The sequence below is a fragment of the Balaenoptera musculus genome, chromosome 3 (genome assembly GCF_009873245.2).
Source record: "Balaenoptera musculus isolate JJ_BM4_2016_0621 chromosome 3, mBalMus1.pri.v3, whole genome shotgun sequence".
Lineage (NCBI taxonomy): Eukaryota > Metazoa > Chordata > Mammalia > Artiodactyla > Balaenopteridae > Balaenoptera > Balaenoptera musculus.
Genome location: NC_045787.1, coordinates 111,239,367 through 111,256,622, shown reverse-complemented (window position 1 = coordinate 111,256,622; position 17,256 = coordinate 111,239,367). Strand labels below are relative to the sequence as shown.

At 36.5% G+C, this 17,256-nt stretch overlaps 1 protein-coding gene across 1 annotated transcript in view; it reads right to left on the bottom strand.

The window, feature by feature from the left end:
* Positions 1 to 17,256, bottom strand: part of DDX46 (DEAD-box helicase 46) — a 56,008-nt gene that overhangs the window by 25,541 nt on the left and 13,211 nt on the right. Inside the window, exons 7-15 of the mRNA XM_036846611.1 lie at positions 15,429 to 15,542; positions 13,871 to 14,036; positions 13,034 to 13,154; positions 12,292 to 12,467; positions 11,243 to 11,364; positions 9,199 to 9,277; positions 7,308 to 7,390; positions 1,251 to 1,415; positions 222 to 384 (exon numbers count right to left, since the gene is read on the bottom strand). Coding sequence (XP_036702506.1) covers positions 222 to 384; positions 1,251 to 1,415; positions 7,308 to 7,390; positions 9,199 to 9,277; positions 11,243 to 11,364; positions 12,292 to 12,467; positions 13,034 to 13,154; positions 13,871 to 14,036; positions 15,429 to 15,542 — 1,189 coding nt within the window. The remainder of the gene's footprint in view (positions 1 to 221; positions 385 to 1,250; positions 1,416 to 7,307; positions 7,391 to 9,198; positions 9,278 to 11,242; positions 11,365 to 12,291; positions 12,468 to 13,033; positions 13,155 to 13,870; positions 14,037 to 15,428; positions 15,543 to 17,256) is intronic.

Here is a 17,256-nt window from a genome sequence, read left to right as displayed (position 1 = left end):
GCTGATTAATGGTTATAGAATTTGATCAAACCAATGTGTTGTTGTCTTATTTTCTTTAACGCTAAGATGAAATAAAATAATGCTTACCCCCCCACAGAACTGTTGTGAATGAAAACTGACATGGATGACATAAAATTTACTGCTAAATTAGAGACAAAGGAAATACACAGCACAGTGCTTGGCTAAGTTAAGTACTTAACAGAGACTTCATTAAACATTACCTCCATGAAGAGACATGCAAGGGTAAGAAGCTCTCATTAAATCTTTCAGAAGACCATCAGCATGTTCCTGCTTATCCACAAATATAATGACAGATCCTGATTCTTGATAATGGCCTAGAAGTTCAAGTAGCTTCAAGAATTTCTTTTCTTCTTCAATCACAATCTGAAAACAACACATTGTACCAAGTTAATGGAGTAAAAATCCAAATACATTTCATGAACAAAAATATTCATTTTATTTGTGGCAAATATATAAACAACAAACATCTTCCTATAACTTTAGGAAGGGGTAGGAAAATGTTGATTTTAATTGATAAACCACTAAGACCAAAAGAAAAATTGTAACTTTTCAGAGACTAAGAGGCTTACAAATGCGGACAGATGATCATCTGTTCTCTCTCTGACTCTTAACTTCACATCCTATTAACCAAAGAATAACATAGGTATGTGACATTTTATCACCAGCCCACCACTTCTGGTGAAAAAAACTAAAAGAGCATTTAAACAGACAGTTCCATGGAAGAGCAAATTCAAATATATTTGGTAGGGCTTCCCTGGTGGCACAGTGGTTAAGAATCTGCCTGCCAATGCAGCGGACACGGGTTCAAGCCCTGGTCCAGGAAGATCCCACATGCTGTGGAGCAACTAAGCCCGTGTACCACAACTACTGAGCCTGCGCTCTAGAGCACGTGAGCCACAACTACTGAAGCCTGCGCACCTAGAGCCCGTGCTCCACGAGAGAAACCACCACAATGAGAAGCCCACGCACCGCAACGAAGAGTAGCCCCCACTCACCACAACTAGAGAAAGCCTGCACGCAGCAATGAAGACCCAATGCAGAAATAAATGAATAAGTAAATAAAAATTTTTAAAAATATATATATATATATTTGGTAAAATGTTAAAGGCTGCAGTTGATGTGTACTATTTAATTTTAGAAATTATCTGCCTACATCACAACGATTCCAAAAGGATGACACAGTGCCTAAACATACAGGGAACTGGGGGTTTCCTAAGGACTGTACCCACCACTTGTTGCTCCACATCTGAGCAAACCACACTTCTGCCTCCAACCTGCACTTCAATGGGTTTACTCAGGATTCTGCGAGCCAAGGCCTCCATAGCTCTGGGGAAAGTAGCTGAAAACATAACTGTCTGTCGGTCAGGACGAACATTATCCACAATGCGCATGACCTGAGAAAACATTACAAATAAGCATGGTGAGGGTAGTCTCCAAAAATTGTAGGACAGTAAAACCAAGTAGAAGGAACTTTTAAGAACATCTATTCAGTGACTTTTAAATGTGTTACCTTAGAATATTATAATTGATTTTACCCTAAAATTTGCCCCTCTCATAGTTTCCCCCTCTCAAGAAATGGCAACTCTAGTCATTTTGGTTTATGCCAAAAATCTAGGAGCCATCCATAACTACTCTCTCTCTTACTCATCTCACACCCAATCCATCAACAAATTCAGTAGTCTTGATCTTCAAACTAAACCTACAATGCAACTATTCCTCACTGCTATTTCTGTTTTCCTTCATTTATTCAACACATTTTTACTGAGCAACCATTATGTGCCAGGCATTGTTCTAAGTGCTTGGAATATGCAATAAAAATAGAGAAAAACTTGTCTTAATAGAGCTTATATTCTAATGAGGATGGATAAACAAATATATTATGTTACAAATGGTGATAAGAGCTACAGGAAAACAAAGAACAATGATGGTGGACATACTGTTGAGGGAGTGGGATTCAGGTACCAATTAACTACCTCAGTGTCTAAAGAGCCCTGGAGGAATCAGGGAGTTCTAGGATTCTTATGGCATAAACAAGAAAAAAAAGACATAATGAATAAATTATTAATGATGGTTTCAAGAGAGACAGGGGTGAGTGGTTGGAAACTGTAAAGGGTAAAGGTCTTGCCAGAAATACACAGGACCACATTTTTACTCCAATCAAAGATGATGTGATATCTGTGAAAGGGGCTGCCCTACCCAAGGCATGTGGAAATCCTGGGCTCCTGGTCCAAACCTCAACCATCTCTCATCTGGATTATTTCAATTGTCTCCTACCAGGTTTTCCTGCCTTTACTCCTGTCCAATCTGAAATCTATTCTCCACCCAGCAGCCAAAATGATGGCTTTAAAACTTATGCCAGTATTTTCAGTTAAAAATGTTTCAGTGTTGACCACACACACTTCTCTTCCCTTGAAAAACCCTGTAAAATGTAACAATACAGGGATTGTTTTAAAAAATTACACAGGGCTTCCCTGGTGGCGCAGTGGTTGAGAATCTGCCTGCCAATGCAGGGGACACGGGTTCGAGCCCTGGTCTGGGAAGATCCCACATGCCGCGGAGCAACTAAGCCCGTGTGCCACAACTACTGAGCCTGGAGCCTGTGCTCCACAACAAGAGAGGCCACGATAGTGAGAGGCCCACGCACTGCGATGAAGAGTGGCCCCCGCTTGCCACAACTAGAGAAAGCCCTCGCACAGAAACGAAGACCCAACACAGCCAAAAATAAATAAATAAATTAAAAAAAAAATTACACAAACCAACAAAGACAAAGAAAATAAGACAGGACATGATAGCAACAACATTTTGATTAAGTGGTACCTGACTTAGCAGACCAAAGAAAACTAAATCCTAAAATGGGAATGAACTAGACTTTCAAGAAGTGGCTTCTCTTACACCCTATCCTGTTTCTCTTCTTCAGGAGGATTGCTCTTTACCACTTGATCTTTACATAAATTTCAGAGTTAAGTTTTCTTTTTAATGTTTTCCAGTGAAGTTTCACAGTTTTCTCCAGATACATATTACACATCTTTGTCAAGTTTATTTTTTCAAGCTTCTGTTAATTATATGATTTCTGAAGAACATTTTCTAACTTACTGGGAAAAGAACTGAAAATGACTTTTCTTTACTGACTTTGTGTCCAGAAATTTTACTATTCTCTTTATCAATTCTAATAATTTATCTGTAGATTATTTTGAGTCTTCTACAAAGATAGTCATATCATCTGCAGATAACACTTGTTTCTTCCTTTCTAAATATTATACCTTTTTCTTGCTTACTGTGCTAGGACCTCCAGCAAAGTGTTGAGTGAGTGTTCACTACTTAATTTTCTTTCTTATGTTAAAAGCTTCAAAGTTGCACCATTAGGTGTAAGGGTTGCTATAGACTTATTCTGGTAGCTCCCTACTAGTCCTAGTGTGCTGAATTTTTAAACCATCAGTGAAATTTTATCAAATGCTTTTCTATATTATTTGAGATAATAGTATGGTTTTTCCCTCTATTCTGGTAACAGGGTGGATTACATTACTTGATTTTTCTAATGTTAAACCAGCCGTGCATCCAAAGGATACTAACTTCGATATGATTAATTATCTATTTTAAACATTGCTATATTTGGTTCCTTAATATATTTTTTAGGGGTTTTGCATCATTGTACATAAAACTGTAACATAACGTTTGATTTCTGTATCAATATTATATTGGCCTATAAAATGGAATAGCTACTATGGAAAAGTTTGGCAGTTTCTTAGAAAGTTAAACATAAATTACCATACAATCAGGAATTCTACTCCTAGGTAATCTATTCAAAATATACGAAGACGTATGTCCATACACAGACTTGTATACAAATGTTCCTAGCAGCATTATTCCTAATCATGGAAATAATCCAAATGTTCATCAGCTGGCTAACGGAGAAACAAAATATGACATATATTCATATGATGGAATATTAATTACTCAGCAATTAAAGGAATAAAGTACTGACAAATGCTAGGACACAAATGAAGCTCAAACACATATCATAAGTGAAATAAATACAAGCTAGATGTATACTGTATGATTCTCCACCCCCCTCCACCCCCAACAGCACGGCTTGCGGGATCTTAGTTCCCTGACCAGGGACTGAACCCGGACTATGGCAGTGAAAGCACTGAGTCCTAACCACTGGACCACTAGGGAACTCCCTGTATGATTCCATTTATATAAAATGTCCAGAAAAGGCAAATCTTTTAAGACAGAAAGCAAATTAGTGGCTGCCTCGGGCTGAGGTGGAAACAGGAAATGAATGCAGACAGGCACAAGACATTTTTCTGGTGAAAGAAATCTTCTAAAACTGAATTGTGGTGATGGCTGAACAGACCTGTATGTGTACTAAAACCCATTTTATTACACACTTTAATAAAGTGAGTTCTATGGTATATAATTAGACCTTAACAGAGCTCTTTTAAAAGTAAAAGATTACAATGACCTTATAAATTGATGAGTATTCCCTCTTTTTTATACTTTGAAATAAAGTATGATTAGGAACATAATTATTTACTCCTTGAATGTCTGGTAAAACTTGCTAGTAAAAAATAGTCAGGAACTGGTGTTTTCCTTGTAGGAAAATTAAAAGTTGATTTCTTTAACAAATGTAAGACTATTTTAGTGTTCTTGAATCTGTTTAACCTAAAGCTTTGAAATGTACTGGCAAACACAGAAAAAAAAAAAAAAAAGCAAGAAGGGAGAAAGAGACTATGCAAGGAGATGAAAATTTCAAAAAACTATCAATATCCAGGGAAACTTAAGAAATTTCTGTATCTATGAGACAAGAACAGGATGCCATTTAAAATAAAAATTCACAGAAAATAAAAGAACATTTAGAAATTAAAACTATGAAAGCAGAATTTAAAAATTCAACAGAAAGGTTGAAAGCTTAAGAGTTTAGGAAATCTCCTAGTATGGCAAAATGATAGAGATGCAAAATACTTAAGAAAAATTAAGAAAATTAAAGGATGAGTCCAAAAGGTCCAACATTCAAATAATAAGAGTTCCAGAAAACAAAGAGAAAGAAATTATCAAAAAGTAATTCAAGAAAATTTCTCAAAACGGAAGGATTTGAGTTTCTAGATGGAAAGAACCCACCAAGTAGTCAGGACACTAGTTGAAGAAAACAAACCTAAATGACATAGAACATTAGGATAAAGATCCAAAAAGTTTCAAGACAAAAAGTACAAATTAAATACAAAAGGTTAATAACTGAGTAACACTGAATTTCTCAAGAAAACCAATGGAGGGACTTCCCTGGTGGTCCAGTGGCTAAGACTCCACACTCCCAATGCAGCGGGCCCGGGTTCAATCCCTGGTCAGGGAACTAGATCCCACATGCCACAACTAAAGATCCCGTATGCTGAAACTAAGACCCAGCGCAGCCAAATAAATAAATAAATAAATAAATATTTTTAAAAAAAGAAAATAAAAGAAAGAAAAAGAAGAAAGAAAACCAATGGAGACAAAAAGAAATTCTGAGGGAAAATAATCCTCACCTCATATCTGGCTAAATGTCAAATAAATGTGAGGGTAGACCAAAGACTTTCCAGACATGCAAAGACTCAAAGAATGTACTTCCAAGCACTTTCTACTGAAAAAGCAGTCCATAAACAAAGGAATATACCAAGAAAAAGCCATGAGATCAATTTCTGGTTAAAAATGAAAGATTGAACACATGCATCTATTTTTACACCCTCCAGAATGACAAAACATTATAGAAAGGAGATTTTTTAAAATTCACAATGATATGTCTCAAAACAAAAGCAACTAATTAGGACAGAGTTTTGGTGAGGGGGCATGAAAATGTTCGGATATTGGATAGTGGTGATGGTTGTAAAGTTCCAGGAATACAATAAAAACCACTGAACTGACTGGGAAAGGGCACCTAGCTCCATATTCCACCTGATTTCTTCAACTCCCTCTACTCTCTTTCTACAAATGGACCTGCTGCCTCTACTAGAACACAAAGATAAAAAGCATATTCAATATCTCCCTCCTACAAAGTAACCTGTTTAATCTCCCCAAAATGCTTATCCAGTCCTTTTTCACATTACGCTCAGATCAAGCTCCCTATAGCTTCCCCACTATCCCAGTCCAACTTGTTGGGACCCAAAGGATAAATTTAATGCTTCTTTCAAGTGATAGACTTTATTCAAAGAGTTAAAGGATGCTACCAAATCCCCTACTTCAAGCTAAATATTCCTCATTCCTTTAACTGTTTCTCACATGGCTCAAGTATTAGTCCTTATAAATATAAATAGTCCTGTTTATTCTTATATGCTCCTCTGTATCTCATTTAGAATGTGGTCCCTAAATCTAAACACAATACATGCACTATCATATGACAGGTAATACATATTTGGAGAATACATGAATAAACAGAAAAGAATGAACACTTTAACCATATCCCTTTCCAATATTCCATTTCTATTACTGCAGTTTGTGATTTAAAAGCATTTTTTTGGCATCCATAGCACACTGACAACTCATACAGCTCCTCTTGCTAAGAAAACTTTCTACCACCTTTTTAAACAATTAATTAATTAATTAACTTATTTATTTATTTATTTACTTATTGACTGGTAGATTGATTGATTGCTGAGCCGGGTCTTAGTTGTGGCATGCTGGCTCTTAGTTGCAGCATGCATGTGGGATCTAGTTCCCCAACCAGGGATCGAACCTGGGCACCATGCATTGGAAGCATGGAGTCTTACCCACTGGACCACCAGGGAAGTCCCTCTACCACCTTTTAACATGTTTTTCTTTAGGCTTTTTTTTTTTTTGTAGCCTTTAGGCTTTTATCACTAAAATTTTGTATTGAAGGAAACTGCACATATGAAGAATATAAAATCTAAGCTAGACAAATGCTTTGGGCCTTAGTTTTTACATTTGGAGAATGTAAACAACCTGTGCTATCTAGATCATGAGGTAGTGAAAAGCATGAATTAAAGCAATTTATTTGGAAGTACAATGAAAACTATAAAATATGAAAGCTTAAGTTTCTATTAGGACTCCACTTTTAATTTTACCAATGATGGTTTTAGATGGCTTAGGAAAGCCTGCACAAATACCTCCTGAACAAGTTTAATGAAGAATCCAGAACATAAATATCTATTTCAATTCCCTACGTCCTCAATCCACTGTATGACCACACAACCGAAATGTGTGTGAGAATTTCAGAAAGCATACAAATATTTCATGCTCATGGCAGTTACAAGGTTTACTTTATAGTTCAAAACACTAAGAAATTTAATAAATACCTGTGGTTCAAAACCCATGTCAAACATTCTGTCTGCTTCATCTAAAACAACATAAGTCACTCTTCGAAGATTTGTAACCCGACCTAACATGAGGAAAAAAAATAAAGACAAAAAGAAAACTAAAAATCAGTCACAATTCATTTTATGACTACCAAAATCTTTAAAAAACTGTAAAGGGAACTAAAATGCCTGACTTAACCAGAGGGGTGAGTTAGTTATCTTTAAACAGTGAAAAGAAATTTTGGTTTACAATATCTTAATCTACTGGCAAATACTTTCTGACAATGGGTATATGAGGCCCTTTATTTTGTCAAACTCGTCTCTTGCATACCATCATAGGGCCTGAAGAACCTGTAAAATTCAGAAAACAGCCCTCTCCAAAACACATCATAAAACTAAGACTGAGATGGAGCATCGAGCCACATCAGCCATTATCTCACAGCATCACCTAGGAAAAAACATATTAGAGATTACAGCGTATGTGTGGAAAGCAAGTTCCAGTGCTAACTACTTCAGATGCAGAAAACCTCTCTTTACAATACTTTATGTAGTACATAACCTACTTATATACAGTTAGAAGCTTCTAACGGGCATGTCAAAACATAAATAAGAAGCTATTCAATATCACTAGGTAACTAACATATTACACAAAAATTTTAAAAATCAATGTATTACATAGATACATTTTTCTATACAAAGATATAAATCCTATTTTACACAGTGCTCCCACTGGTTTAAATAAATGCAACTGGCTTCTTAGCCAGAAAAAACTAAATACATAGACAGGAAACCCTTTCTAAAGGATTAACACAAGCATTTCTATCAATTGTTGATTCAATCACCTGGCAAAAACATGTATAAAACAGTTATTAAATATAAACCAAAAGGACAGATAAAGGGAAAAGATAAAATTAATGAAGATGAATTTCAGGAGACAATCAATGCAGCATTGAGAAAAAACACGGAATTATTTCATCAGCATTCAACCCAAAACTTTTCATATGCTATACAAGCACAATGACTTATCAATACCAATGTCACTTTACCAACTTCATGTAGAATTAGAATTAAGTGTACACAGAAATCCAAGCAAAATGCTATTAGAAACATGCATTACTCAAAGTTTTAAATACTCTACGATATATATACACTGAATACTACAATGGAAACCTTTGAAAGCATTTTCTTCAAAAAACAGAAATGTGCCAAAATAAATGCTTTCTAATATTTAAGTATTCCATACTAACATGTGCAGCCCCAATTAGTTTTGCAGGTTTGGGAACAGCATTAAATTACCTACCTTTGATGGTTTAAGTCTCGGAAGCCCAGTTCTATAAATCTTGAAGGGCCTTTCTCCACAGAAGTTAAATAATGTCAACAGTTTAGTAACAGTTTTGATAGGGAATAATTTAACAAAGCACAATATTTGAGCTAAAAACATGCAAATTTACAAAAGATAAATTTTCTTGAAGCTGCAAGATCTTAACTTATCTAGTATTGTAAGAGTGTACTAGCTCCTATGGAGAAAAAGTCTAAATTGTATAATTAAAAAAATATAGTCTCCCACCCTGTTAAAAGTAAAGCTAGGCCAAAACTGAATTAAGAATCCACGTTAAGTGCTTAAAAAAAAAAAAAAAAAAAAAAATCAGATGGAGTAGTTGTGAAAAAAATTTTTTTAATTAAATTGCAAAAATATTATGAATACTTGCAACAAAAGCTTGTTACAATACAAATTTCAAGATATTACAGCTTCAAGAAGAAATGTAGAAACCCTTTGGTGGTTTCTTGTTTCTTGTATCTGCTTTAAAAAAATGTACAGAATTCAAAAAGGAGAAAAGAGAACAAAAAAACAAACAACAACAACAAAAAACCCCCAACACCCCTGACTTACCACTGTTAGCTGCTAACATGTCAATCATTCGACCAGGTGTGCAAACAATAATTTCAGCACCTCTTTTCAGCTCAGCAATCTAATAAGAAAAGATGAAATTTTATAGTGTATTTATCACTAATGCTTCTTTACAGAGTTGAAAATACTGAGGTCCTTGCAGAGCTCCATAAGGTAAGACAGCCAGGTCTGATTAGAAGACACCAAAGCCTCCTGCTTAATTCTTTGGAATGCTGGAGCACTACTAAAGGAATAGGAAGCAGCAAAGACCACATGATGCTGTAACTTTGAAATCAATGAAAACCAGAGGTTTTTACCAATTTTAATTTGACACAACTCCTCAAAACCAAGAAAGGAATATGAGAGAGCAGTAAATAAAGAAATTTGAGGGCTTCCCTGGTGGCACAGTGGTTGAGAATCTGCCTGCCAATGCAGGGGACACGGGTTCGAGTCCTGGTCTGGGAAGATCCCACATGCCACGGAGCAGCTGGGCCCGTGAGCCACAATTACTGAGCCTGCACGTCTGGAGCCTGTGCTCCGCAACAAGAGAGGCCGCGATAGTGAGAGGCCCGTGCACCGCGATGAAGAGTGGCCCCCACTTGCCACAACTAGAGAAAGCCCTCACACAGAAACGAAGACCCAACACAGCCATAAATAAAATAAATTAAAAAAAAAAAAAAATTAAAAAAAAAAAAAAAAGAAATTTGATAGATCAATGTTTTTCAAATTGAGATTTGTTTCCATTAGTGAATCACAAAATCAGTAAGTCACAACCTGCGTTTTAAAAATGAAATAGGGGCTTCCCTGGTGGCGCAGTGGTTGAGAATCTGCCTGCCAATGCCGGGCACATGGGTTCGAGCCCTGGTCTGGGAAGATCCCACATGCCACAGAGCGGCTGGGCCCGTGGGCCACAACTACTGAGCCTGCGCGTCTGGAGCCTGTGCTCCGCAATGGGAGAGGCCGCGGCAGTGAGAGGCCCGCGCACCGCGATGAGGAGTGGCCCCCGCTTGCCAGAACTGGAGAAAGCCCTCACACAGAAACGAAGACCCAACACAGCCATAAATAAATAAATAAATAAATTTATAAAAATGAAATAGAATGGAAAACACCAGACTTTGTTAGACATCATAAAACTTTGTTTGACTTCTATATAAATATGCATGCATGTACCAGCTTATTTTGTAACTGTATTTACTATAGGCTATGGCCAAAAAAACTGACACAGATAAACTCAGAAAACTAAGTTCAAGTGTTTAAAATAGCATTGGGATAACAAAAGCGAATATTCCCAAGATGTGTCTAAAATCTGAGAAGACAAGTCCTCAGAAAGGGTTTTGGGGTTAAATATGTTCAGAAAACGCCACTTAATTTATCCCATTTTTTCTAGCATCACAATATACATTAGCTTATTAACAACTAAGAAGTCTTGCAGGAAAGAAAATTTTAACTTTGCATAGTCCAACATTTCCAAAACTTATTTGACCACAGAACCCAGGATTTTTCCTTCTTCTAGTTAAAACAAAATATCTGATGACTAGCATTCTTTAGAAGACACATGGAGAAATGCCAATCTAAAGAGAGTGAATGAAGGTATGTTTAAATAATTCTCACTAAAATCATTTAAGAATGCAGATGAAACTCTGATATTAATACATCCCACTGAAAACCACGTTTTAAAGATGCCATTTAGATTAGAGAAAATAAACGTTGGTCCAGGAATCATAAGACCTAGATTCTAGGACAAAGTCTTACTAAGCTAAAGACTTTGGTCAACTTAACCTTTCTGAACATCTGTAAAATGGAAAAAATAATCTGCTTCCTTGAGCGGGGAAAGACAAGCACGGGAAAGCTAAGATATGAAAATGGCTCAAAAATTCTAAAATATAACTTTAATATAATTCATTCTTACTATTATTTTCACACCTCATTTTAAAGATTTTAGAAGCAATCAATACAGAAAACACTAAAGCAAAAAATCACTTTTACATTATTAAGTCATTCAATTTTTAAAAAGATTGGAAAAACTGAATGTTCCTTTTATAACTACCTGCTCACTGATTCCTGTTCCTCCATAAACACAGACCACTCTAAGGCCCAAGGTCTTCGAAAACTTCTTACATTCTTTAGTAATTTGTAAAGCCAGTTCTCGAGTTGGAGTCATGATGACAGCTGAAAAGATAAATATGTCAAAAGCCTAACCACCAAAATTCTTGAGAGGCTAAGCTTTATAGTGTTAAATTTAACCTCTGCAATCAAGTTCAGATCTTAGTCTAATTTTTGTTTTATGCACCTTTGAAAATCCTATTTCAAAAGTTCTGTAATAGCAGAGATTGTGGTGAAGGATAATTTTAAGAAGATTTTAAGAACATGCTATAGGAAGATAAATGAGAGTTTAAATACCTTTACTCAACCATCAGGAAAATACTTGGTTGAAAAGAATGCAAATCATTCTCAACTGCAAATCACAGAGCAAAGATAATCAAGTGACTCACTGTGCTGAAGAGCCATGCCGTGGCTTCCGGAAACAACCTTGGTCTGAGGGGCACACACAGAGGAGAAATATACTGTGCCCTCTGTTGCCAAGAGAGGAGTTGAACAACTTTCCAAAACCCTACTCAAATTTGGAGAAGACATCTCTGCCAAATGAATCAACAAAACTGAATCTAAAGACCTAATCCTGAATGAAATGTTGGCACTACAGCCTTTTAAGGCCAAAAAAAAAAAGAAAAGAAAAATACACTTCCCTACAATCTTCTATGTTGAGTTTATAGATCCATTGATATGGGCTAAGAACAAACCTCAACATAAATAAACAGATAGATGCACGAGGAGTCTACCTGCCGAGTCAGAGTTTAAAAACTGAGCTGTGCCAGGAGAGGCTGTTTTTGTACTTCTGAGATGTCACTCCAGAGCTCTGAAGATTCTCACTCCACCTGCTGGTAAGGGGAAATCAGCCCCAAAGTGCCAAATTTATAAAGGAAATGTACATAAAGACATCTTTATTGTTATAATTAACATTACAAAGCATCAGGTCTTTCTGATTAACTGACAACAAAGTTGTTAACTGAAAAAATAGTTTAATGAAAGGAATTGTACCTATTGGCCCCTCTCCTTCTTCTAATGACCTCTGATCCATGATGTGTCTAAACATGGGCAACAGAAAGGCAATGGTCTTTCCACTTCCTGTCTTGGCAATACCAATCAAATCTCGTCCAGACATTATAGCAGGAATCGCCTGGGTTTGGATTGGCGTAGGCTTTTCATAACCATGCCTTAAAAAGCAAACCAAAGGAAGACAAGGTAAGAACTGTGATCTCTGGGTCCCTCAAACTGTAAAAGTTTTCCAAAATGTATATCCATACAATGAAAAGGAATGAAGTACTGAGACATTCTACATCATGGATGATGTAGAAATATTTGAAAATACTACGCTAATTGAAAGAAGCCAGTCACAAAAGACTATATTAGTATGATCTTATTTATATGAAATGTCCAGAATAGAAAAATCTATAAAAATAGATGAGAGGTTGCCTAATGTGGAGGAGAAAGGAGAAAACTGACTACTAATGGATCCAGGCCTCTTTCGGGGATAATGAAAATATTCTAAAATTAGATTATGGTAATGACTGCACAACTCCATAAATATACTAAAAATCATCAAATTGTAAACTTAAAGGGTAAATTTTATGGTATGTAAATTATATCTCAATAAAACTGTTTAAGAAAAAAAATCAAGTTTTTCCATTAGAGTAAAAATGTAAGCAAAGGAATTATTTGTGTAAAGGGCTATTTTTAGTAGCAAGATATTGAAAAATGTGGACAACCACTGAACACTTACTTTTTGAGAGAGTTTAAGATCTTCATAGAAATCCCACACTGAACCCAAGATTTAATTGGTTTGGGGCAACCTTTTCCCTTGACAATAATGCCCTCCATTTCCAACCGAAATACATTCACCTCTACAAAACAAAATCCAGATTAAAAACTCTTAAATATTGTTCTCTTAGTGCCTTCTACTTTTCAATGAGGCATGGTAAGATTAAGAATTTTCAATTATTTTCTAGTGCTCCTGAAGGTAATTCCATAGAAAAGCTACGTGACAAAGCACTGAACAGCTCAGAGAGACAACTAAAGTGATTACTGTTGCAACCAATTAGGAACAAAAGAAACACTCCAATTTCTACAATTTGGCTTTTATTTTGACTTAAATTGAACCAGCAATAAAAGAACAATGATTGACAAGTAATACAACCACTTGTTCTTCAAGCAAGGGTTGCCCAGATTATCCTTATTCTATCAATATCACACAGATTCACATTGGTTCCTAACTCTCAAATATCAGAAAAGGTTAACAATATTTTATTTGCTAACTTCACATGAAGAGTATTTTCAATGCTAAAAATATCAACTACATGAGCCAAACTAATTTTTGCTCATTTTTTTTAATGTTTCCAAAAACACACTAATTCTTCACTGCTCCAAATCTTTGTGGATGTTGTCCTACTCTCTAGAATGACTTCTTGCCTTCTAGTTCCCTCTCATTTCTCCAGGTAAGCCAGGCAAATTCCTCCTACTCATGCATCAACTCACAGGCCTATCAACATTCCTCGCAGGCAAGGTGAAGTGTACTCCCTCTGTTCCCACAATAACCAATAAATGAATAAAAAAATTCTACCCTCTTGAGACATTTTTGCCAGTTCTGGAACTTCAACATAAAAGTTTTTTCTGAATTGTTCATATTCAATTTTTCCATGATCCACTGGTTCTAGAAGCTTTCTCTGCTTTGTCTGATAACCTGTAAGGGCAGTCTGAAGGTCAACTTCTTCCTCCTCTGAAGAATACTACAATTAAAAAAGAAAAATTAAGAGCTAAATCCATTACTACTTTCTCCTATGGGAAGAAATATTCCTAGTTTTAAAGATCCTCCTCTCCTAGAAAATATTCTTTGGCTTTTATTTTATTTTCTGAATTTTCCAACTTAGTTTATTTCTTCTTTGCCCTTATAGAAAGCTATAATAACAATATAAAGCTAAAATAAAAAAATAACTTTAACACGGCTTTAATAAAGTTTTCCTATAGTTTTCTCTATATAAATCTTTACAATGAGTGCTAATAGGAAAAAAATTTAATTTATTCTGTCACTTCATTTCTTCTCTCCCTATTCTATGTCTGGGATGAGCTGATGAGGGACAAGGGGGAATCAAAAAGTGGGCATACACTTGAGCAGCAACACGGATGAACCTAGAGAATATCATACTATGTGAATTTAGTCAGACAGAGAAAGACAAATATTATATGAGATCACTTATACGTGGAATCTAAAAAATAATACAAATGAATTTATTTGCAAAACAGAAACAGACTCACAGACACAGAAAACAAACTTAGGGCTATCAAAGGGGAAAGGGGAAGGGGAGGGATAAATTAGGAGTATGGGATTAACAGACACAAACTGCTATACATAAAATAAACAACAAGGATTCACTGTATAGCACAGGGAACTATATGCAATATCATGTAATAACCTAAAATGGAAAAGAATCTAAAAAAAAATATATATATATACATATGTGTGTATATAGGTATGTGTTTGTGTGTATGTGTATATATATGTAAATATACCTATAGATAGATATATATATCTGAATCACTTTGCTGTATACCTGAAACTAACACTGTATTATAAATCAACTATACTTCAATTAAAAAAAAAAAAAAGTAGGCATACAGCAAGAGGTCTAAGATGTTAGAATGTTCTACCAATTTGAATATTCGGCTACAATAATGTTGAGAATAGCAAGAATTTCTCCTAAGAGTAACTGAAAAGCACACTTCCATCAATGCTTTCTTATAAATACTTCTAGGACAGTATCGCGAACAAAGTCAAAAATTAATGAAGGGGGCTTCCCTGGTGGCACAGTGGTTGAGAGTCCATCTGCCAATGCAGGGGACATGGGTTCGAGCCCTGGTCTGGGAGGATCCCACATGCCGTGGAGCAACTAAGCCCGTGTGCCACAACTACTGAGCCTGTGCTCCAGAGCCCGCGAGCCGCAACTCCTGAGGCCTGGGCGCCTAGAGCCCATGCTCTGCAGCAAGAGAAGCCACCGCAATGAGAGGCCCGTGCACCGCAGCAGGGAGTAGCCCCCACTCACTGCAACTGGAGAAGGCCCGCGCACAGCAACGAAGACCCAACGCAGCCATAAATAAATAAATAAAAATTAATGAAGAATTACCTCCATGGCATCCTGGTCATTCTCCATTAGCTCACCTTTCTTCTTATCAGAATCTACGACTGCTTTTTTGGTTGTGACAACAGTGACAACTTTTGTGACTGTTGGCCCAGACTTCTAAAAAAAGAATATAAAACATTGTAAAGTTGAAACACAAATTATACACCAAATGAAACACAATGATAACTGTCACAATTTATAATTTGAATTAACTTAGTTGTTAGTGACAACCTAATGAAAAAACAAAAAGTAGTCTGGGGCTTCCCTGGTGGCGCAGTGGTTGAGAGTCTGCTTGCTAATGCAGGGGACACGGGTTCGAGCCCTGGTCTGGGAAGATCCCACATGCTGTGGAGCAACTAGGCCCGTGAGCCACAACTACTGAGCCTGTGCGTCTGGAGCCTGTGCTCCACAACGAGAGGCCATGATAGTGAGAGGCCCACGCACCGCGATGAAGAGTGGCCCCCACTTGCCGCAACTAGAGAAAGCCCTCGCACAGAAACGAAGACCCAACACAGCCAAAAAATAAATTAATTAAAATAAATTAAAAAAAAAAAAAGTAGTCTGCTTTCTCCTTACTGACTTGCTTGAATTTAAAAGTGTAGGTACCTCCCTGGTGGTCCAGTGGTTAAGAATCCACCTTCCAGGGACTTCCCTGGTGGCGCAGTGGTTAAGAGTCCGCCTGCCAATGCAGGGGACACGGGTTCGAGCCCTGGTCTGGGAAGATCCCACATGCCACGGAGCAACTAAGCCCGTGAGCCACTACTGAGCCTGCGCTCCAGAGCCCACGCGCCACAACTACTGAAGCCCGCGCACCTAGAGCCTGTGCTCCGCAACAAGAGAAGCCACCGCAATGAGAAGCCCGCACACCACCACGAAGAGTAGCCCCAGCTCGCAGCAACTGGAGAAAGCCCACATGCAGCAATGAAGACCCAACACAGCCAAAACTAAATAAATAAATAAATAAATAAATAAATAAATAAATAAATAAATAAATAAATAAATAAATAAATAAATAAAGAATCCACCTTCCAATGCAGGGGATGTAGGTTTGATCCCTGGTCGGGGAACTAAGATCCCATATGCCGCAACTACTGAGCCTGCGCGCCACAACTAGAGAAGCCCACACACCGCAACTAGAGAAACCCACACACCGCAACGAAGATCCTGCATGCCACAACTAAGACCCGATGCAAATATTTTTTAAAACTTTTTAAAAAAATGTAATACAATTGCATTATATTTTGTAACACATTAATATATAGGTAATGTGGTATATAATACATAATTTAATATAATATTATGTAATATAATTTATTTTAAAAATACTACTAAATGGTACTTTTCACTCATTCAACAAGCCAAATACTATTCTGGGACCTTAGGATAAATCAATAAACAAGACAGGTAAGGTAAAGATCACTGCTCTTGGGAAGTTTTTAGAAGAAGGAACAAACAATAAACACAACAAAAAATTAATTTATATAATTTTTCAAAAGGTAATAAATGCTATTAAGAAAAAGAAAAACTAGAGTAAAGAGGATCAGGAGTATAAAAGATGCGAGTGCTGGAGAAGGACCTATTCAGGGCTTATTGAAGAGGACCCACTGAAGAGGACCTACTGAGAAGGCAACAAGTAAGAAAAAATACTAAACAAAGATGATGGTAGTTAACAGTGACTTCTAAAAGAACATTTGCAGTTAAAATTCACTAGTATCTCTGCTATTTAGAAAAAGCATTGACACTTCTGAGACGGGGAAGGAAACAAAATCATTAACTTTATAAAGCCACGCATGTCAGTAGTAGGTCAATGCAACAATGAATTCAAGTTACC